Raw genomic sequence first — 21893 nt, 5'->3', positions numbered from 1 at the left:
GGTGCAGCCGATGGCTGCATCCATGGGAGAGCAGGCGGAGGAGGGTGCATCTGGGGCACCTATGGTGGGCGTGGCATGGCCGGTCGTGTCCTCGATGTCACAGGCGGAGGTGGCACGACTGAAGCCATCATCCATGCAGGTGGCCATGTCTGCAGTGAGGCGAACAGAAGGGGGTGCACCTGAGGCATCCTTCATGGATGTGGTGACAGGGTAGGCCTATGTCTCTGTGTCACCCGCCCCCTCTATCGCTAGAGGAGCCACTCCAGAGGAGCTACCACCGCAAGAGAGGTTGGTGTGGGGACGTCCCAGTCTCTGGTCCGGGTGGCTACCCTCAATTACACAATAGAGGAGAGGGAATGGGGGAGCGTCCACATGAAGGTTGGGGACACGGGTCATGCCCTGACCACCATGCTAAGCTCGATGCACAACATTGTCGCCCCGGTAGGCCAGCTATGATATGACCATGCTTTTGACCCTCATATTCTCTTTCCGTGCCTCTAAGTCTTATCATCTACGCAGATCCTTATGGTCCACGGCTGGGAGAAGTCCCAGTTCCTTGCCGAGGAGATGTGGCAGAGTGAGAGGCTGGCTGCACAGCTCGTTGTTGCCCATCAGGAGGTTGTTGAGCTTGCCCCTGCTGCCCAGAGGTGGTTGACCTCTGAGTCGGGAAGAAGGATGCTTGTGATGACACCTGTGAGGCCGAGGAGAAGCTCGTGGCCCTAATCGAGAGAGTGCGCACAGACACCGTGGAGGCTGAGCGGCTATAGAAGGAGCGGGACGATTTGCTCTAGGGCGTAGAGGAGCTCCACACGACGATTGACCTGGCTCACCAGGAGTGCGCTGACACTCAGCTATGGATCGACCACCTCGAGGATGAGCTTTAGGGGGAGAGGGAGGTTGCAGTCGAGGGCGTGTCCGCTAGGCTCACCACGGAGGTCGGCCCATGCCAAGAAGAGGTCCGACGCCTGGAGGCCGAGGTGACCGGCAGCGTGATGAGGTGTGTAGGCATCAGGTGGATATGAACGGTAAGTCTCCAGTTTCCCTTGTTATCTTTATCCCTCAAATCCGTGGTAAGCCTTTTGACACGGTTGGTATGTGACTTGGGCAGGTCTCGACGACTAGCTCAGGGCGGAGGTGGTGAAGAGCCATGGCCTAGAGAAGGGGCTCAGCGAGGTGAAGGACACCCTCTAGAAGGAGAGCGATGAACATGACAACCTACGTGTCGCCGTCCAGCTGGCCCCAGAGCAGGAAACAAGCTCGCTCATGGTTTACACCACCTGGATCACGGACTGGGCACATGATATGGCAAGGGGCACGCTTCGCTTTGGTGTTCACCTATCATTCATGATCATCCGTTCTCATTATGATAACATTGATCTAGCGACGATGAGCCAAGGCTTAGTGTCCGTCTATATCGATGCTGAGCTAGATGACATCGAGAAGGAGGTGGCCCCCTAGCGCATGACATTTCCCTCCCTAGGATCTGAGCCATCATCCTACAACCGTGCATTCGGTCTCCTTACGAGTCCAACTTCCCTTGAGCCCCCACGTGTTGCAAGGCTCCGGTTGAGGGGTCGGCTCATCTTTGTAATCATCATCCCTTAAGCGTTTTTTCGATAAAATAGAGGGGCTGAGCCATGCCATGTTTTTCCTCGATGGACGAAACATGGTGCTCGGTGAGCTATTAACGGGCTAGTTTGAGTGGGGCCCTAGCTTCCTGTTCATGGGGGTCTAGCATGGGTCAACTGGTGACCGACTCCCGATTCTCAGTGGCCAATCCATATAGTTCTCGAGTCCATTCGATCGGTCCCAAGGGCTCATTGCCTTTCTTCGAGGAAAAACCATGGGCTAGAAACCGACTAAGACTCGAACGTGGGCTAGGATGCTCACGACGCTCGTGTGCCTAGGTATTGGCCGCTAGTGGGCCTATCCCTTTCCACCCTTCACTCTAAGGGCGCCCCGGAGTGGCTGTAAACCCGTTGGAGGGCCAACCTTCAAACTCTTGGGCCTGAATGGGCTGTAGGAGCATTTTCAACTCTATATCCCTCCTTACATATGATAGTTCTCACGCCTGTGTACACCAACACCGAGCTGGACGACATCAAGAAGGAGGTGTCCCCTCTGGCATGGGACTTACCTACCGAGATAGAGGATGAGATCATCCCCCCAAGAAATTAGTTAGGTAGATAAGTCAGGCGAAAAACTTATAATAAGTGGACAAGCTGTTAAATTTCGTTATGGTCAAACATATTTTTAGCTCTTCTCCCCTTTTTGTATAAAAATTTTGATACGTTCTGACCCTTTCCATCGTTAAGGCTATAAAGCTCGGGGCACGGGTGAAAAAACTCTAATCACACTGGTGAGCAAAAATGTCGTAGCCACTGGGCATAGGTTTCTTATAGTCCGACCAGTTTTACTCAGCGTTTATTTCTGCAACCCTTGCTTCTAGATCTTAACGTGAGAAAGGATCAGGCATAGAGAATGTCTACCGGATAGATATACTCTTTAATGCGTTCTGACTCTTTCCATAGGTAATGCTAAAAAGCTCAAGGTATGGGCAAAAAACTCTAATCACGCTGGTGAGCAAAAATGTTGTAGTCGTTGGGGCGTAGGTTTCTTGCGGTCCAACCAGTTTCACTAAGCGTTTGTTTTTGCAACCCCTACTTCTAGATCTTAATGTGAGAAAGGGTTGGGCATAGAAAATGTCTGCCGAATAGATACACTCTTATCACCCCCCGAGTGAGGCCTAACCCCTTGCCATTGCCGAGGTCGGGTGTCATTAAAGATTGAGGAGTCGATAGCGAAATCGATAAGAGAAAGCATGTGTAGATTAAGGGTAAAAGCGACGTAGCTATTTGATGTTCTAGGTGTTGACGAAGACTTCGCCATTGATGGTCTTGAGCTTATAGGTGCCTGGTCAGAGCACCTCCGCAACGACGTATGGTCCCTCCCATGGTGGAGAGAGCTTATGGCGATTCTTGTTGCTTTGGATGAGGTGGAGCACCAGGTCCTTGATGTTGAAGGCCCGACCTCATACTCGACGGCTGTGGTACTGGCGCAACGCTTGCTGGTACTTGGCCGAGTGGAGGAGGGCAACATCGCGCGCTTCATCTAGCTGGTCTATGGCATCCTTGAGGGATGCCTCGGCACCCTATTCATTATACGCCTTGACCCTCGGTGCTCCATAGTTGAGGTCAGTTGGGAGGATAGCCTTAGAACCGTAGACCATAAAGAATGCCGTGTAGCCAGTGGCCCTGCTGGGGGTCGACCTCAGGCTCTAGAGCACCGTGGGAAGCTCCATGACCCATCGTCTGCCAAACTTGTTCAACTGGTTAAAGATCCTAGGCTTGAGGCCTTGTAGGACCATGCTGTTCATGTGCTCGACCTGCCCGTTCATGCGGGGGTCGCCACGGCGGCCTAATCGACGCAGATGTGGTATTCATCACAGAATCAGAGGAACTTTTCCTAGTGAACTATGTGTTGTTGTTTGTGATAATGGAATTTGGGACTCCAAAGCGATGGACGAGGTCAAGAAAGGACAGCACGACTTGCTTGGACTTGATTGCGGAGATCGGTCGAGCCTCTATCCACTTTGTAAACTTATCTACGATGACAAGCAAGTGCGTATAGCCCCCAAGCGCCCTCTTGAGAGGTCTGACCAGATCGAGCCCCCAGACCATGAACGACCACATGATGGGGATCATTTGGAGTGCTTGGGCTGGCAGGTGGGTCTGTCGAGTGTAGTATTGACACCCTTCATAGGTGCGCACAATCTATTCAGCATCGGCTACTGTAGTTGGCCAATAGAAGACTTGTCGGAACGTGTCTCTGACTAGGGTCCTAGGTGCGGCATGGTGCCCATAGACCCCATCATGGATATCACTCAACAACTGTTTCCCTTGTTCGATGAGGATGCAGCGTTGCAGGATCCTAGTGTGGCTTTGCCTTAGAGCTCGTCCTCAATAACGACAAAGGACTTGGCGTGATGCCGAGCCACCGAGCCTCTGTTTTGTCGATCGGCAATGCCTCACAGAGGAGTTAGTCAAGGTAAGGCATCCTCCAGTCGGCTAGAGGGTCAGGCTCTATCGCTGGATCCTCGTCAAGCTCTATGACTTTAGGGTCGGATGGAGCCACCGGCTGGTTAGCCCTTGAGCCTAGGGTAGGCGGCCCATCACCAATCTATTCTAGCTCCTCATAGAGGACTGAGGGCTTGTACTGATCGCTGGTGAAGACACCCGTCAGCACTGGCTCTCGGTCGGACACCATTTTCTCCAGCATGTTGGATGCCTCATTGAGGCGCCTTGGGATGTGATTGAGCTAGAGACAGTCAAACTTGTCCTCCAGCTGGTGGACTTCTCAACAATACATAGCCATCTTGGTATTATGGTAGCTTGATTCCTTCATGGCTTGGTCGATGACCAGCTGGGAGTCGCCCCGGACATCAAGCCGTTGGATACCCAACTTGATGCCGATGCGTAGGCCATTGATGAGTGCCTCATACTCGGCCACATTGTTGGAGGGGAAATGGATGCGAACTATGTACCTCATACGTACCCTGAGGAGCAAAACAAAGACCAGCCCCATGCCGACGCTTTTCTTCATCAGCGATCTATCGAAGTACATCATCCAGTACTCTTGGTCAACGACTGCTGGCGGCATTTGGACCTTGATCCACTCTACAATGAAATCAGCTAGCACTTGGGACTTGATGGCCGTCTGAGGGGCATATGAAATGCCTTGACCCATCAGCTTGAGTGCCCACTTTGTGATTCTTTCTGTGGCATCCTGGTTTTGGATGACCTCACCAAGAAGGAAGGACGTCATGACCATCACCGGATGCGACTCAAAGTAGTGACACAACTTTCTATTAGCGATAAGGATGGCGTATAGGAGTTTCTGGATTTGGGGATAGCGAGTCTTGGAATCAGATAAGACCTCGCTAATGAAGTACACGGGACACTGTACTTTGAGGGCATGTCCCTCTTCTTCTCGCTCTACCACCAAGGCAGCGCTGACCACTTACGTGGTGGCCGCAACATAGAGCAGAAGTGGTTCCCCATCGGTTGGGGAACTAGGATCGAGGCCTTCGTCAGGAGATGCTTGACCTTGTTAAGTGCCTCCTAGGCCTTAGGCGTCCATTCAAAGTGGTTGGCCTTCTTCAAAAGCCGATAGATGGGGACACCTCGTATACCAAGGCGTGAGATAAAGCAGCTGAGCGTGGTGAGGCACCCTATAACTCACTGTACCCCCTTTATGTTCTAGATTGGGCCTATCCTCATGATGATCGAGATATTTTTCAGGTTGGTTTTGATGTTGTGCTTCGAGACGATAAAACCCAGCAGCATACCCCTTAGGACCCCAAAAACGCACTTCTCGGGGTTGAGTTTGATACTGTTTGCTCAGAGTTTCATGAAGGTCTGCTCTATGTCAGCTATGACTTGGTCAGTCAGTTTGGATTTGACCACGATGTCGTTGATGTAGGCCTCGACGGTCCACCTGATGAGATACCTGAAACACTTGAGCATGCAGTGTTGGTATGTAGCCCTTGCGTTCTTCAGGCCGAACGGCATTGTGACATAGCAGGACGATCTAAATGAGGTGATGAAAGATGTCGCAAGCTGGTCAGACTCTTTCATCGTGATTTGATGGTACCTGGATTATGCATCAAGGAAGCAAAGGGTTTCTCACCCTGAGGTCGAGTCAACTACTTGGTCTATGCGTGGCAAAGCAAATGGATCCTTTGGACACGCTTTGTTGAGACCCATGTAGTCAACACACATTCTTCATTTCCCACTCTTTTTTCATACAAGAATGGGATTGGCTAACAACTCGGGGTGGTATACTTCCTTGATAAACCCAGCCGCCAAAAGCTTTGCAATCTCATCACCGATGGCCCTGCGTTTCTCCTCATCGAAGCGACGCAAGCGCTGCTTCACCGGCTTGGAGCCTGGCCTGATCTTTAAGGCATGCTCGGCAACTTCTCTCGGAATGACTGGCATGCCCAAGGGTCTCCATGCAAAGATGTCTCTGTTGGCGCGAAGGAAGTCAGCAAGCGCGCTTTCCCATTTGGAGGAAAGCGTGATGCCGATGCGCACCACTTTGCCCTTAGAGCCACTAGCGGTCTATGAGGACCTCCTTGGCGCCCTCTATAGGCTCGAAAGACTCAGCCAAGCGCTTGGGGTCAGGCGCTTCTTCAACAACCTCCTCCCTAATGGCCATAAGCTCTTTAGAGGCGACAATTGCCATGATGTGTTCGCATCACTCAACCTCGCACTCATAGGCACGCTAGAAGGAGGTGATGACCCCACACAGACCTAGCATCTTCAACTTCAGATAGGTGTAGTTGGGGATGGCCATGAATATCGTGTAGCATGGACGTCCTAGGATGGCGTGGTAGGTCCCGTGGAACCCGACCACCTCGAAGGTAAGGGTCTCTATCTTGCTTTGCCTTGCCCTTGGGGTGGTTGAAAATCGCCCCGACCACCTCCTCGCTCGAGGCGTGGCTAGTGGCGATGTCGAGGAGCTCCTTAGTGGTTCACAGTCCCTTACATCCTAGCTGTGAACTAGGGACTCGCAGGTGGTCTCAAATAGGAAAGCTCCTATGATGTCGACGTCGCAACGTCGGGCAACTCATTGCACTGCCAGAAGAAGCGCCCAATGTACCCATGAAGAGTTTCCCCTGACTTCTGTCGGTAGTTTTTTAGATCCCATGGGTTCCTAGGACACGCGTATGTGCCCTGAAAGTTTCCCACGATGATCTCTTTTAGGTCCGCCCAACTTTGGATTTAGTTGGGCGTTAGGTGTTTCAACCATGTTTGCGCTAAATCGGCCAGGAACAATGAAAGGTTGTGGATAATGAAATTGTCACTATCCGCTCCATCAGCTTGGCAAGCAAGCTGATAATCCTCGAGCTACAGTCTGGGGTTGGTTTCCTCAAAGTATTTCAGGATATTAGTTAGCGGTCGGTACCACGGTGGGAAAACGGTGTTGAGGATGTGTCGGCCAAAGGCCTGAGGTCCCGACAAGTCAGGGCTCAGGCTTCGATCCTCGCCACTGTCGTAGCATCTGCCATGATGAGGGTGGTATCTGTAGCTAGCCTCCTCCCTCTCATCGCCGTGGGCACACCTGCGGGGATCGAGGGTGTTGCGCGCATCATGGTGGAGGTCGAGACACTCATGCACCGGGGCCACAGCACGTGGCCTGCCACCTCGCTGCGCCTAGTCGACTAACACATCCCTATCAGGTCGCTCTAAGGGCACGCGCTGGCTGGCATCGAGCTCACGTCATCGGGATAGAGAGCTCTCGGCCTGCTACACCGCCGCACACTTGAGTAGTGTGCGAATCTCGCGATGGGCCTGACGATCCTTGGGTGTCGCGAGCTCCAAAAGCCCCTAGAGCAAGGCCACCATGGCAGCGATGTTCTGGCTTGCCCGGGTGGAGTGTGGGAGGGCTTCATCTTCCTCGATGGTCCTCTGGTTAACATCACAGGCCATGGCACGTACACACCCACCGTCTCCATGGCGCTCGAGCTCCACGCGTTTCTACTCGAGCTAGAGTCACGCTTCTTTGAGCTCTTGGTGCTGTGCCCTCAGCTGCTCTACCCACAGGTGAGGTGGGGCCGCTGCATCCCCCTCGACCTCGTCATCGAGGTCGTCTGTTGGGGTAGCCCCTCCCTCGTGGATGCTTTCGATGTATCCCTCAGGGGTACTTGCCATGAAATATTCTCGCGAGGGGTAATGGCTCCCCTTGTTGGAGTCAGAGTCAGAGGGCGACTTCGATTCTCCCACAAGAAGGTCGTGGAAAGATTTCACGACATATTCGGTCATCCCCACGAACTCGTTGTTTGTAGGCGATGGGGGCGTGCGCTGCGCCACTAGATGGCCAATAGTCTCTACGGTGTTGCGTAGACCTAACGGGAGCGCTATCGGGGAGCTTCGGATGAGGTATTCTGGGGAGAGCGGCTCTCCTCCGATAAGCTATGTCATGACATTGGTGAACGAGAAGGTGAGGTGGCGTAGGTCCTCTTGGGACGGTCGGGGTCCTAGGAAGACGTCGAGCTAGCGCTCTAGCCTTTGGTAATCGAAGACAAAGAGCTAGTCGCTCCTGAGGGCATGGGCCTCTAGTGCATGCAGCTGTAGCTCCTCAAACGTCTCAGCGATCGTGTTGAGATCGGCGGGGTGGAGAGGCTGGACGGCGGCGAGAACTTGTGCCATCTCTCCCTCTGTCGTAACGATAAAGTCCAGGTTCCCGAAGCACACGTGCACACCTAGGACCCAGCTGACGCCATGACTAGCCATCCGAGGCCTGATGTGGATGTCGAGACGTGTAGAAAGCTCCTACCTGGCACGCCAACTGTCGGTGTTTTCGGACCACCGACGAGTAAATTTGTATTTACGCGTCTAGCTTGGATGGTGTGCTCGGAGGACACAAGGGTCTATACTAGTTCAGGCGGAACGTCCCTACGTCCAGTTCACTACTGCTCGTGTTACCGGTATTTGGTTTGCAGTAGGGGTTACAAACAGGCGAGAGAGGGAGAGGATCCCAGGTCTCTGGTGGAATGAGTGAACGGGTGTTGAGAGCTCGCTTGCCACTTAGCCGTATGCTCATGTCGTGCTCTTGTGTCCAGATCTCCCCCCCATCTCCCCTTTTCATGGGATGCCTGCTTCCCCTTTTATAGATGAAGGGAAAGCATGGGTTACAGAGGAGAAAAGGGAGAAGAACAAGAGAGAGAAGAAGGCTTCCAGGGTTATCGGGTCCTTCTTCTTCATATGGGTCCCGCCGATCCTATATATATCAACAAGGATGGCTCCATGTCGCGGCCCTGTTCGTCACTAGCGCCATACGCAGGCGTCATCTACCGATCATGGCGTTCCACTCCGTCCTGGCGGACGTCGTGGTGAACTGACGCGCCTGTCAGCGTCCGTACGAGGATTAGGCAGAATAGCACCGGTACGCCCGACACTGTTCTTGATGTGAATCCCCAAGTATGGCCCGTCATGGCCACGGGTTACATCGAGACGTGCCAGCCTCTTCCCTGGCTTCAAAGTTTTGACCCAGACCCATACACTTGGACCTGAAGTGGTTGGCGGCGGTATGGGTCCCCATCGGATAAGACGGAACCCGCGTCCTCGATGAGACGGAGCCTGCGACCTTGGGCAAGACGGAAACCGCGTCCTTCGAGTCGGGCGAGATGAAGCCCGCACCCAAGGGGTTGGGCAAGACGGAGCCCGCGGCCTTGGGTGAGACGGAACTCGGGTCCTTAGGGTTGGGCGAGATGGAGCCCCACCCAAGGGGTCGGCGCGAGACGGAGCCCGTGGCCTCGAGGTCGGGCGAGACGGAGCCCGCGACCTTGGGGTCGGGCGAGATATTTTAATATGTCTTGAGCCATCTGGAAAAGTCAGCGTGGGCGCTAAGTTTTTTACTTTGGGTATCCCTAATATCGATAACGATGACATGGTTAAAAGATGTGTTGTTTAACTTGTACAAAAAAAGGAAAGTGAAGATATAATAGCACATAATTTTGACACAGACATATTGTCCTTCAAATTCCTTAATTTCGATATATAATTTTTAAATGCTTCAACACACAGTATTATATGTTTTGATACCCCTCCGATTATAATAATCGGATTACATAATCAAATTTTGATCCAAACAAGATCGGTTATATGACTTAGGTTGGAGAGGATTTATGGACGCTAAAAGTCCAACTGATTGCTTAACTTGTCATACCATAAAGGATAAAATAGGAATTTCTCACTTTAACCTATCATAATTAATCACCCTAATCATTAAACCAAACACTAATTATTATATTCCATAATCATAATTATTAGAATAATCTTATGTATTATCTGGTCTATAAGAGCAAGTATAATAGTAGGCTGTAAGCCGACTAAATGCTGAGGTGGAGGAGAGAGAGGAGAAGCGGGCTGTAAGCTTACCGCCGGCTTAGGCACAAGAACCAAGAAAGTCTGTGAGAGAGACAAATGGGCCATATATTAACTATAAAGAGCTAACTACTATATGAGTGGGCTGAAAGAAAGCTGCAAGAAACCTAACCGCCAGCAAGCCGGCTGTATTATTAGTCTTGCTCTAACAATCGATCCGTGATCAAACAGGTCCTAAGACAATAGGAGTATCTGTTAGGAGCACTATGCTAGTAAAATTCTAGAGCAGTGTGCCAGTAAAATTCTAGACAATCACAGAACCACTTGCTGCAACCCAATCTCCAAAGAGTGCAGAAGCAGATAAATATCAACACAATCGATGTCAATTTGCGTTTAAAATACGGGACTGCAGTCGGTCAAAATTCAAAGTGCGCAAGCGTGTGGCTCTTGTCGCATTAGCGTAGCCCACAGCAAAACAAGAAAAATCTGCCTGCTGAGCCTGAGCGGTGAGCACATTTCTTTCTCGAGACGTGGCGTATGCTTTTCCCAGCAGGTAAAGACCATTTGCAGGCAAACAAAAACGACCAGCCTAATAACCCAATGATCGGTGGGACCAGATGCCTAGCGGTCCCACTGCTCCGTCTCACATTCGCTGACAGCCTTGGTGCGCGCCTCGCGGCAAGCACCGTGCTCTCCGCGAACCGAGCTCCCTCCCCATGACGTGTGGGTCCACGGACGGCACCTAACGGGACCCACCTGTCCGCTTTCACTAACCACCTTCCCGACCCCAACGCCCACGGGGTAAAATCGGAAAGGATTAAAAAAATCGCCGCCGCCGCCCGCTCGCCAAAGCAAAGCAACTGCTTAAATTGAAAAAGGAAAAAAAAAAAAAAAACAGAGAGCTCATCAATTCAACTGAACAGCAAGCGCACCAACCCTACCCGCCGCCGCCGAAGGCGAAGACCTATCTCCCGGTCCGGCGCGATGGCCGCCGCGGCCCGCCACGTCCCTGGGACGCGCCTCCTCGTGGCGCTCCTGCTGCTGGCGCTGGTCGTATCCGGGCACTGCCTGGACGCGCACCACCGCGGGCTGAAGCGCCGCCGGCGAAAGCACGAGATCTACTCCCCGGTCAAGACGGTGGTGGTGGTGGTGATGGAGAACCGCAGCTTCGACCACATCCTCGGCTGGCTCCGCCGCACCCGCCCCGACATCGACGGCCTCACGGGCCGCGAGTCCAACCGCCTCAACGCCTCCGACCCCTCCTCCCCGGAGATCTTCGTCACCGACGAGGCCGGCTACGTCGACTCCGACCCCGGCCACGGCTTCGAGGACATCCGGGAGCAGGTCTTCGGCTCTGCCGACACCTCCGCGGTGCCGCCCCCCATGTCCGGCTTCGCGCAGAACGCGCGCGGCATGGGCCTCGGCATGCCGCAGAATGTCATGAGCGGGTTCAAGCAGAACGCCGTCCCCGTCTACGCCTCCCTCGCCGACGAGTTCGCCGTGTTCGACCGCTGGTTCGCCTCCGTGCCCACCTCCACGCAACCCAACCGCCTGTTCGTCCACTCGGCGACATCCCACGGCCTCACCTTCAACGCCCGCAAGGACCTCATCCATGGCTTCCCGCAGAAGACCATCTTTGACAGCCTCGAGGAGAACGGCTTGTCTTTTGGCATCTACTACCAGAACATCCCAGCCACGCTCTTCTACCAAAGCCTCCGCCGCCTGAAGCACCTCGTCAAGTTCCACCAGTACAGCCTCAAGTTCAAGCTGCACGCCAAGTTGGGGAAGCTGCCAAATTATGTGGTGATTGAGCAGAGGTACTTCGATTGCGAGATGTTCCCAGCAAACGATGATCATCCATCACATGATGTGGCAAGGGGACAGAGGTTCGTTAAAGAGGTGTATGAGACACTGAGGGCCAGTCCGCAGTGGAACGAGACGGCCCTGATTATCACATATGATGAGCATGGTGGATTCTATGACCATGTACCTACGCCGGTCGTTGGAGTGCCCCAGCCTGATGGAATAGTTGGGCCTGATCCATACTACTTCAAGTTTGAACGGCTTGGGGTGCGTGTTCCCACCTTTCTCATCTCACCTTGGATCGAGAAGGGCACTGGTGAGTACTTCTTGCGTTGAATTCTTAATTTTGCTGACAGTAAAGCATGTCATACTGAGAAACAAAAGTTCAATAGAATTCTGAAAATTTTGATGCCTGGCAATGGGTACTATTGATTTAAATTAGCTTCAGGTAGGAACTAATTTTCAAGGTCAGCTTGCATTTTATTTGATTGAAGCGATAGTACAAATATTTTAATGTCATTGGATTGGATTCTTATCAACATTTTATAAGGACAACTTCACTGTAAACTTAGTGCAGAAACATTCAGTGTAGAGGATGCTGTAATTTTCCTGTAGTTGATGAACAAATGAGTTTAGTCTTTCAGCTTCGAGGTTTAATACATGTATGGGAAGTAGCACTGCAAAGAATTTAGCAACTATGTGAATAAAATTCAGACTTCCTACATCGACTTGTGTTATGGTGGAGACATCCTATATGTCTGGCAAGCAGTAGTCCATGTGGAGAGTTTGTTAGATGTAACTTATGTAAGTAGCATTTCAATGACCATTCTCATGAAAGAGGACTGAGCTGCCTTTTATGCTATTGTTATGCTATCTCTGTGTTTTGATTATCCTTATATTAATGTTAACAAAATTAGGAATTTTAAACATTTGCTGAACCTATTCATCAGGAAATTATGCTTCCAATATTGAGCTGCATGTTTTCACCAGCAGAATTCACACCTTACTTTTCATTTCTGCAGTGATCCATGAACCAAATGGTCCACAGGAAACCTCACAATATGAGCATTCGTCCATTCCTGCAACAGTAAAGAAGCTATTCAATTTACATTCTAACTTTCTGACAAAGAGAGATGCATGGGCTGGGACCTTTGAGAACTACTTTAAAATCAGGAAAACACCAAGAACTGACTGTCCAGGTATGTATTTATGGTAGTTTGGTATATGTGTTATGGCAATGAAACAACAATTATGACATTTTTGGTACTATACCTGCCACGTCGGTACTTTATCAATGAACTTTTAACAAAAACGAAGGTCAACTAATGCTGTAGCATGTTCTGCTCCTGGAGTTATCAATGGGTAGTGTTCACGTGGACAGCTATACTTGAATGATCAATTTTACTAGGGTCCTAACTAGACATTCTTTTTTCTCCCAAACAGAGAAGCTCCCAGAGGTCACAAAGTCACTGCGACCATTTGGTCCCAAGGAAGATTCATCACTCTCAGAATTTCAAGTGGAGTTGATTCAACTTGCCTCGCAGCTTAACGGTGATCATGTACTGAACACGTACCCAGATATTGGCAGGACCATGACTGTTGGGAAAGCGAACCGCTACGCAGAGGATGCTGTCGCCAGATTCCTGGAAGCTGGTCGGATTGCTTTGAGAGCCGGTGCAAATGAATCTGCTTTGGTGACGATGAGGCCCGCTCTCACCAGTAGGGCCTCCATGTCCTCTGGTTTATCATCAGAGCTCTAATAGATTGTTCCACAGTCTGCCCATAAATTACACATTGACATTCACTCTGATTCAGCTGTCGGTGAATCAGAGCTCTTTTGTAACGTGGTAAGAGAGCCTACCTCATGGTGGTGTAGTGCAAATATGATATGATAGCATCATGTAACAGACAGCATGGTTTTGTAAATAGACGTCGTGATATTGGACATCTGGATTCTGATACAGTATATGTCAGTGGGGATTTCTAAAGCATTGTGGAATTGTACCTATTCAGTCTGTACTGTACCTGCTTGTAAAGCAGTTGAACTGCACTTTGGTGTAATGTATAATATGTTACTTAAACAGTATGTTTATGTGCCCTCAAAGCTCAGTGCTGTGATATGCAAGTGACTATGTGTATGTATTCAGAATTGAACTATTCGTAAACAAATTAATCTGTTTGATTGATATCCGCACATGAGGGCTGACGGCTCCTAGCCAGAAGCCTTGGCTGTGGCTTGTCGTAAATTATTGTAAATTTTCAGTCAGAACAATATTTTTCTTTCACACAAACCAGCCAGTAGTACTTCTTCACAAAATCAACCAGCCAACCGAACATGCTGCTAGAGCACAGCGAATAGAAGCAGGAAGTACTAAATGTGACAAGAATGAGTGGCGTTGGAGTTGCAGAAGGGACTAGAAGCTGGAAGAAGACGACAAGAGGTTTAAGAAGGCAGACCTGGCCACTATCCATTCCCAGCTACTGCTACTGCCAGCCATCCATTGCTCCGTTGTCCGTTTCCACCAAATTCAATGGCGCTCAGGCTCTCCCTCGCCCCGTCAGCAGCTGCACCCGCGGCCGCCACATGCCGCTGCAGCAGCGCAAGCTTCCTCCGGCCTCACCGGAGCAGGAAGCCGCGCGGCTGCGTGGTGGCGATGGCCGACCTGCTGGGCGACCTTGGCGCGCGCGACCCCTTCCCGGAGGAGATTGAGAGCCAGTTTGGGGAGAAGGTGCTGGGCAACGTGGACACGCTCCACCAGATCCTCATCCCCACCCTCTCCGCGCTCTCCCTGGCAAGCCTGCCTCTGCAGCCCAACGCGGAGCCTGTCGTCCACGCTGCCTGGCGCCCCTCGCCGGATACAAGTCGAGCACACTAACTGCACACCAGAAACTCAGAAGAACACACATGAACTCAAGAGTGTTTTTGTGCCGCGCACTACTTACGATGTTTTCGGACTCTATTGATATAAACATACAATGTTTGAGCGCACTTCGCGCCACGACGCTGCACTCCCCATGACCTCCGACTGGACCGCGCCATCCCACGACCAAGAGCATGTCGAATACCTCCACTACTATGCAGAAACTAAGAAAACGGGAGGCCACTGCATGAACGCAGTATGCATCTGGCTCCAACTAACTGACGCGCTCAATCTGGTTAGGATTGGGCTCTCCTTATTCTAATCTAGGCCGATAACTATGAGCTGGTCCAAGCTAGGATTACAACATTTCTCCCCCTAAGACTTACTCGGATCAGCTCAACTTGGCGACGCCAATCTTGGTACGCAGTTCGTAGAAGCTTCCTCGCCCAAGAGACTTCGTCAAGACGTCAGCGAGCTATTGTTGAGTGCTCACGTAGTCTAGGCAAATCCTCCCGTCCTCCATGCAGTCACGAATGAAATGAAAGCGTGTATCAATGTGCTTACTCCTGTCGTGAAGCACGGGATTTTTGCTCAGCGCGATGGCGGACTGACTGTCCATCTTCAGTTTCGACGGCTGAACTTGAACACCGATGATGTTTGTCAGCAGCCGGGTGAGCCACGTAGCCTGGCATGCCGCAAGTGCACCGGCCATGTACTCAGCTTCACAGGTGAAGAGTGCCACTGATTTCTGCTTCTGGGATTGCCATGAGATCGGCTTGTCCCCGAGGAAGAAGATTACTCCTGCTGTGCACCTCCGTTCATCGACATCTCCCCCCAAATCACTGTCACTGTACCCCGTCAGCTTGTTGTCGCCACCACTGGCGACCTTGGAGTAGAGTATGCCAAATTCCACCGTGCCTGCGATATATCGCAACAAACGCTTTACAGCAACCAGGTGCTCCTTGCGTGGTGTCTCCATGAACCTGCTCAGGTATCCCACTGCAAAGGTTATATCTGGACGTGTATGGATCAGATACCGCAAGCTGCCGATCAAGCTTCGGTACTCAGTAGCATCCACCTTCGGCGTGGTGCTCTTGGTTGATAGCTTCAAGCGGACTTCCATAGGAGTCTGACACGGGTTGCAACCGGTCAGACCCGCCTTGTCGAGCAGCTTCTTTGCATAGGTGGCCTGCCCCAGTGAGATGAAGTTCTTTCTCTGTTTCACTTCGATTCCCAGATAGTAAGAGAGAAGACCAAGGTCGCTCATCCGGAACAGCCGCTGCATCTCCTTCTTGAATGCTTCAACGTCCATGTGTGTCGCACCTATGATGATGAGGTCATCAACATAGACACCCACCACCACCCGCGACGTTGCAGCTCCCCTTGTGTACATGCCGTACTCATTTGCACACCTCTTGAAACCGAGCTTGCGCAGGCTATGATCAAGCTTGATGTTCCACGCTCTGGGAGCTTGGTGGAGCCCATACAACGCCTTCTTTAGCTTGAGCACCTTGCCTTCATGCCTAGCAGCAGTGAAGCCTGGCGGCTGCCGGACATAGACTTCCTCCTTGAGCTCCCCATTGAGAAAAGCCGACTTGACATCCATGTGATGGACAAGCCAATTTTCCTGTGCAGCCACTGCAAGAAGGGTTCGAATTGATTCCATTCGAGCAACAGGAGCTTATACCTCGTCAAAATCAATTCCGTGCTGCTGGACATAGCCTTTTGCAACGAGTCGGGCTTTGTACTTGATGATCTCCCCTTGTTCATTGCGCTTGAGCTTGAACACCCATTTCAGACCGATCGGGCGATGGTCTGGGGGTAGATCAGAGAGTGCCCAGGTGCTGTTCTCTTCTATGGAGGCCATCTCCTCCATCATGGCCTTCCTCCAGTGTTCGTCGCCACGTGCGTCCTCGAACGTGGCGGGCTCGTCATCCACGGCGAGCATGAGTTCGCCATCCAGCTCCTGATCAGTAAGCTCCGGAGTAGCCACCGGTCCCAGAACGTTCTCCAGTGTTCTGAACCGGAGTGGCGCCTCGTCGTCGTGGTCGGTGTCGAGGTCCAGCTCCCCCAGTGGTGGGGATGCGAATTCCACTCCTGCAGGTGTTCCTGGTGTAGGCGAACCCGCTGAAACAACTTCCTGTGCTGGTGTCGCTGATGTCGCTGGTGACTGCAGCACGTGCCTGCTGCCCTGGGAAGACAACGTCACATACTCCACGATGAATGGCTCCCTCGGAGCCATGCTCGCCGCCTTGTCTCCCTAGCTCCAGGCCCTTCCTTCTTCAAACACCGCATCTCGCGATATGTGAACACGCTCCGTGCTCGGATTATAGAACCTGTACGCCTTCGAACTGGGCTCGTAGTCGATGAACACCATGGGTGTGCTACGATCGTCCAGCTTACGCTGGTGTCCACCGGTGACCTTCACATGGGCAACACAACCGAAGGTGCGAAAGAAGTGCACAGCCGGTTTAGGGCCATACCAGACTTCGTAAGGCGTCTTCCCCTCCACACTCCGCGTAGGCGATCTGTTCAGCACGAAGATGGCGGTGCTCACCACCTCACCCCAGAGCCATCCGGGCGCGTTCATTGCCTTCATCATGCTGCGGGCCATCCCTAGCACAGTTTGGTTGCGCCGCTCCACCACGCCATTTTGCTGAGGCGTGTACGGCGCGGTGAAGTGTCGCTGGACCCCGTGATCGGCGCAGTGGTCAACGAACGCCTGCACCGTGAACTCGTCGCCACGGTCGGTGCACAGCGTGCCCGGCTTCTCTCTAGCTTCCACCTCCAGACGCTTCTGCAATTGTATAATCGCAGCAGCAGCTTGATCCTTGGACGCCAGCAGGATCAGCCACATGTACCGGCTCCTGTCATCCACGACAAGCAGGAACATGCGCTTGCCGCCCGGTGTCTCCGGCATGATCGGCCCGCAGAGATCCACGTGCACGAGCTCCAGGGAACGCGGCGTGCAGAATCTGCTCACCGCTAGGAACGACTGATGACGTTGCTTCCCGGCGAGGCAGCTCTCGCACACCTGCTCCACGTGGTCGATCGCCAGGAGCCCTCGGACCATCTCCTTCCTGGACAGCAGCTTGAGCCCTTGGAAACCAAGGTGACCGTACCTCGCATGCCACTTCCAGGCGACGTTGTCGGCGTGTGCGGCGAGATACACCGGCGCACAGATGCTGAGGTCGAGGGTGTACAGCCGGTTCGCCGAGCGCTGCACCTTCGCCAGAAGATGCCGGCGTTGATCCCAAATGCGTAGGATCCCATCCTTGATTAGGACCTTGTACCGATCCTCATCTAGTTGCCTGAGGCTTATGATGTTCGTCGTCAGCTTGGGGATGAGGTAGACGCCGGCGAGCCTCTGGTGCTCCCTGGTCTTGCAGCTGAACAAGATGGTTCCACGCCCCTCGATCTCGACGACGGAGCCGTCCCCAAACCGGACTGTACCATGCACGCCGGTGTCGATGTCGGAGAAAGCAGACCGCTCCCCGGTCATGTGATTCGTCCCCCCCCCCCGTGTTGAGGATCCACCAAGTCCGCCCGTTGCCACCGTTCTCGCCAAGCTGGACGAACAACTTGCTCTCCTCGAGGTGGACCGCCTGGCGCTCCTGCGACGAGGATGCGGATGCATCTGCCACCACAGCGGACACCAGAGCCACGTGCGCCATGGGCTCCGGCTCCGCCTCGGCAAGAGCCCATGTAGCACTCCCCCCGCCCTCGATCTTGACGGAGAGTGCGCCCTCAGATGACTACAGCGATGGAGTGTATGACGGCAGCGAGGTTGGGGAATGAATGACGGTCAGCGACGTCACCCCCAACAGCAGCGCCCCTTCTTTGGGCTCCTCCTCCACTTGGGCCGCATGGGCCACCTCGTCGTGTTTCTTTTTGCGGCATTCGCGAGCCCAATGGCCCGTTTTGCCGCAGTAGGCACATTCATCGTCGGCGATCTTCTTCTTCTTGCCATCGCCGCCGGCGGGTGGCTTGGAGCCACCACCTCTTCCACCGCCTTGGGACGAGCCACCACCGCGGCCGCGCCATTGCTTGGACGGTGGAGGCCGCCCAGCTCCGGAACCGCCCTCGCCTGAGAGCTACAGCCGGGACACCACCCGCGCCACTAGCTCCTCCTCTGTGTTGTTGAGGCGCGCCGTGGAAGAGCTTGAACCTCCACCGGTGTCGTGCCCGTCGTCAACCGCCTTGAGCCTCCCCGTGACCTACTTGCGACGTTTTCTGACTATTGATATAAACGTACAATGTTTGAGCGCACTTCGCGCCACGACGCTGCGCTCCCCATGACCTCCGACTGGACCGCGCCATCCCACAGTCGAGAGCATGTCGAGTACCTCCACTACTCTACAGAAACTAAGAAAACGGGAGGCCACTGCATTACCTCCACTACTCTACAGAAACTAAGAAAACGGGAGGCCACTGCATGAACGCAGCATGCATCTGGCTCCAACTAACTGATGCGCTCAACCTGGTTAGGATTGGGCTCTTCTTCTTATTCTAATCTAGGCCGATAACTATGAGCTGGTCCAAGGTAAGCTAGGATTACAACAGAGCCGCTCTCCCTCGACGACGCGCGCAGGCTCCTCTTCAAGGTCGTCGGCTGGAGGCTGGTCCTCTCCGACGGCGAAGGCGACGAGCAGCGGCCCGTGCGGCTGCAGTGCGTCTGGAAGGTGCGTGACGAGCACTGCGGCCAGGAGCTCATTGCCAGGATCAAGGCCGCGCTCGACGGCGCCGACCACGCCCCGGCGGCCCTGGTGTTCGAGGCCCCCAACCAGGTGACAGCCGAGCTCTCCACGCCCTCTGCCGCCGGCGACAGCCTCACCGTCAACGACTCCATCGTCGCCGCCAGGATAGATAAAGTCAAGACGCTCGATCTTATCCCAAAGAAGCGAGCGTGGGCATGAGCGGTTGATGATCGATCGATTCTCATCCCTTCCTGTCTCCTAGTGTTTTCCTTGAATTTTGTGTACCGAACGAATGAACACGCGGGAAAGATTCATTCCTCTCTGAACTTAAATCTCTTTCCAAACAAATGAGAAATTGCCAGATGGTTTCAGCACCTGGAGAGTGAGGACCCTAAACATGGGCATCTTCATGTCAAGCATGGGCCGTTGAGAATGTCTGAAAACTGATGTCTGGCATCTTCATGCCAAGCATGGGCTGTTGAGAATGTGGAAAACTGATGTCTGGAAGGTAGGGTTACTGATCATCAGATAATTTACTTAGGTCGACTGTGTTTAATTTTGATTGGAACAATACTGCAAAGATGTTATTATGTGTTTCTTATTTCAAAATTTCAAGGACAGAAATTTTACTTAGTGCAGAAACAACCATTCACTGTGGGTAACCCAGAATGCATAGTATGACATATATGAAGAAGAACCTTATAAACAAGCATCATTCCTGCTATCTATCATATACATACCATAAAACTAGAAATGTTTAGAGAGAAACTCCTTAACAGCACAAACCTAAAAAACTGGTAATAAACGATTTTGAGACTTAGATTTAGGAACAATATGAAAGAACAAACAAATTAGTATCCTCTCGTATGAAGTCGTCACCCTCAAGTAACAGAGAGCTGAAAACATTTCTTTTGCACATGGGCAGAGGTCCATGGCACCCAAAAGGCCAAAACATTTCTTACAATATTTTGTTGGCCCTTACAACACCGGCTTTACATAATTGTTTCAAAGAGTTTCTTCTAAGTAGCACTTTAGGTCAATACCAGGAAACCACTAGTTCAGCCTCACTCAAGTACAATGTAGGCACCAGTAGAAAAAAAAATCCATTCAGCTAGTGAGAGTGTGAGACCTATGTAAAACATCAGTTGGAATAAAACATGCTAACAAAAAATGATTAGATACAAGGAAAAGCAGATACTGTCAGATTATAAATAGCATAATAAATTCTCAAATACAGACTTATCTACAGAAGAAACAGTAACTTAAGGATAACCTTCAGCCATGTGCTAGGCAGAACAAGAAACTAACAAACCCGCGGATTAAATCTCTAGAAGAATTCAAACCCAGCTCCTCCATAAATAACCATAACTTAAATTTGGACTATGAGCAGTCAGAGATCACCGATAATTCTAGTACAGAAATCATAATAGCAGGTCTATGAGCTGTCAGAGATCACCGGTGATTCTATTGCAGAAAACAAAATTGAGAAGGCCTGCACAGTGGACATCTTCCAATGAGGCAATGAGCATGAACAGTTCCACCATCCACCTAAAACACAAAAGGAGATGCAAAAATTGTACTCTAGAGGGCACAATACCAGCACCAGTTGTAGCATGAGCATCTGCAAGGTCAGGAACAGAGTCCTTGTAACAGTCGATGAATCTCAATTTGAAAGTTTCCTCTCCAAATTGAGTAAATGTGAAAAGGTTCATATTGGTACTCAGCAATCCCTTTTCCTGCAGGACCTTCATGACAAAATGCCGTGGCACTAGCCTCTTCTCCAGGCTGTATGTGAGCAGGACAGGCCTTTCCACAATGTACCGTGGCTCCATTAAAGCCTCATTGACAAGGAATTCAATCTTGCAAAGAAGAATCTCGTCAGATAATCCTAATATAGCTGGCTTCTTGGACACTGCAGTGGAAAGCTCTGACTCAGAACAACCAAGAGTCCTCTTAAAGAACTCAAGCTTGGCAGCGACCTCCTCTTTGGAATTCCTAGGGAGGACCGCCACCACATGCCTGAACATCCGCGAAGTGGGTGGCACCCTAAGTTCTTCCGCCCGTAGCAGAACCTCCTTCACGTGTTCCGGGCTGAACGCAAGCAAGCACGGGCTGATTGAAGTCAGCTTGGTAATATCTCGAACACCCCACTGACGAAGCAAAGCTATGTTAGGCTTGATTAACCTCTCAAGGCTCGCCGTGAGGAGGGCCATGTTCCTCTTTGCGGCCACCAGGACCTGTTCAAACGAGCCATAGAAGGAGATGAAGAACTCGAGCCTGAAACAGACGTCACCCTTGCGGAGAGTGCGTGAGCTGACCATGAGGAAGCGAGTGATCTGGGGAACGGACAGACCGACGCGGTCGCGGAGAGCAAGAAGGTGGGGGGCGATGTTCTTCACGGAAGCACGGAGGAGCAGCGGGTCCGCGGAGACGACGGCGATGTCAGCGCGGGAGAGGCCGGGAGAGCAAGGCGAGGATAGAATCAGGGTTGGAGGCGGAGTTGAGACGGGAGTAGGAGAGCTCATCCAATGATCTCCTGGATCCAATGGATAATAACTCGCGGGACAACTTCTTGGACACCTCGCGGGCTTGGGCTGGGGCGAGGTCGCAGGCAGCGACGAGGTAGTCCTCGAGGGAGAAGG

General features: G+C 52.1%; 2 protein-coding genes across 2 annotated transcripts; both read left to right on the top strand.

Moving 5' to 3' along the window:
* The first annotated feature begins 10753 nt into the window (after nucleotides 1-10753).
* Nucleotides 10754-13779, top strand: LOC136498783 (non-specific phospholipase C1-like). Its single transcript, XM_066494558.1, has 3 exons — nucleotides 10754-12009; nucleotides 12716-12892; nucleotides 13137-13779. Exons 1-3 carry the CDS (start codon nucleotides 10875-10877, stop codon nucleotides 13451-13453), a joined length of 1629 nt encoding a protein of 542 aa, XP_066350655.1. The 5' UTR covers nucleotides 10754-10874; the 3' UTR covers nucleotides 13454-13779.
* A 226-nt stretch (nucleotides 13780-14005) lies between these two features.
* LOC136498899 (probable pterin-4-alpha-carbinolamine dehydratase, chloroplastic) lies at nucleotides 14006-19582 on the top strand. The gene is made up of 2 exons (XM_066494629.1): nucleotides 14006-14518; nucleotides 19120-19582. Exons 1-2 carry the CDS (start codon nucleotides 14225-14227, stop codon nucleotides 19468-19470), a joined length of 645 nt encoding a protein of 214 aa, XP_066350726.1. The 5' UTR covers nucleotides 14006-14224; the 3' UTR covers nucleotides 19471-19582.
* The last annotated feature ends 2311 nt before the right edge of the window (nucleotides 19583-21893 follow it).

The sequence above is a fragment of the Miscanthus floridulus genome, chromosome 1 (genome assembly GCF_019320115.1).
Source record: "Miscanthus floridulus cultivar M001 chromosome 1, ASM1932011v1, whole genome shotgun sequence".
NCBI lineage: Eukaryota > Viridiplantae > Streptophyta > Magnoliopsida > Poales > Poaceae > Miscanthus > Miscanthus floridulus.
Note: the sequence above shows the minus strand (reverse complement) of the source record. Positions and strands in the feature narration are given on the sequence as shown.

Coding starts and splice junctions, on each gene's coding strand:
- LOC136498899 (XM_066494629.1), top strand. CDS start 14,225: ATGGCGCTCAGGCTCTCCCTCGCCCCGTCAGCAGCTGCACCCGCGGCC. Junction 14,519..19,119: donor TGCAGCCCAACGCGGAGCCT/GTCGTCCACGCT, acceptor ATTACAACAGAG/CCGCTCTCCCTCGACGACGC.
- LOC136498783 (XM_066494558.1), top strand. CDS start 10,875: ATGGCCGCCGCGGCCCGCCACGTCCCTGGGACGCGCCTCCTCGTGGCG. Junction 12,010..12,715: donor TTGGATCGAGAAGGGCACTG/GTGAGTACTTCT, acceptor TCATTTCTGCAG/TGATCCATGAACCAAATGGT. Junction 12,893..13,136: donor ACCAAGAACTGACTGTCCAG/GTATGTATTTAT, acceptor TCTCCCAAACAG/AGAAGCTCCCAGAGGTCACA.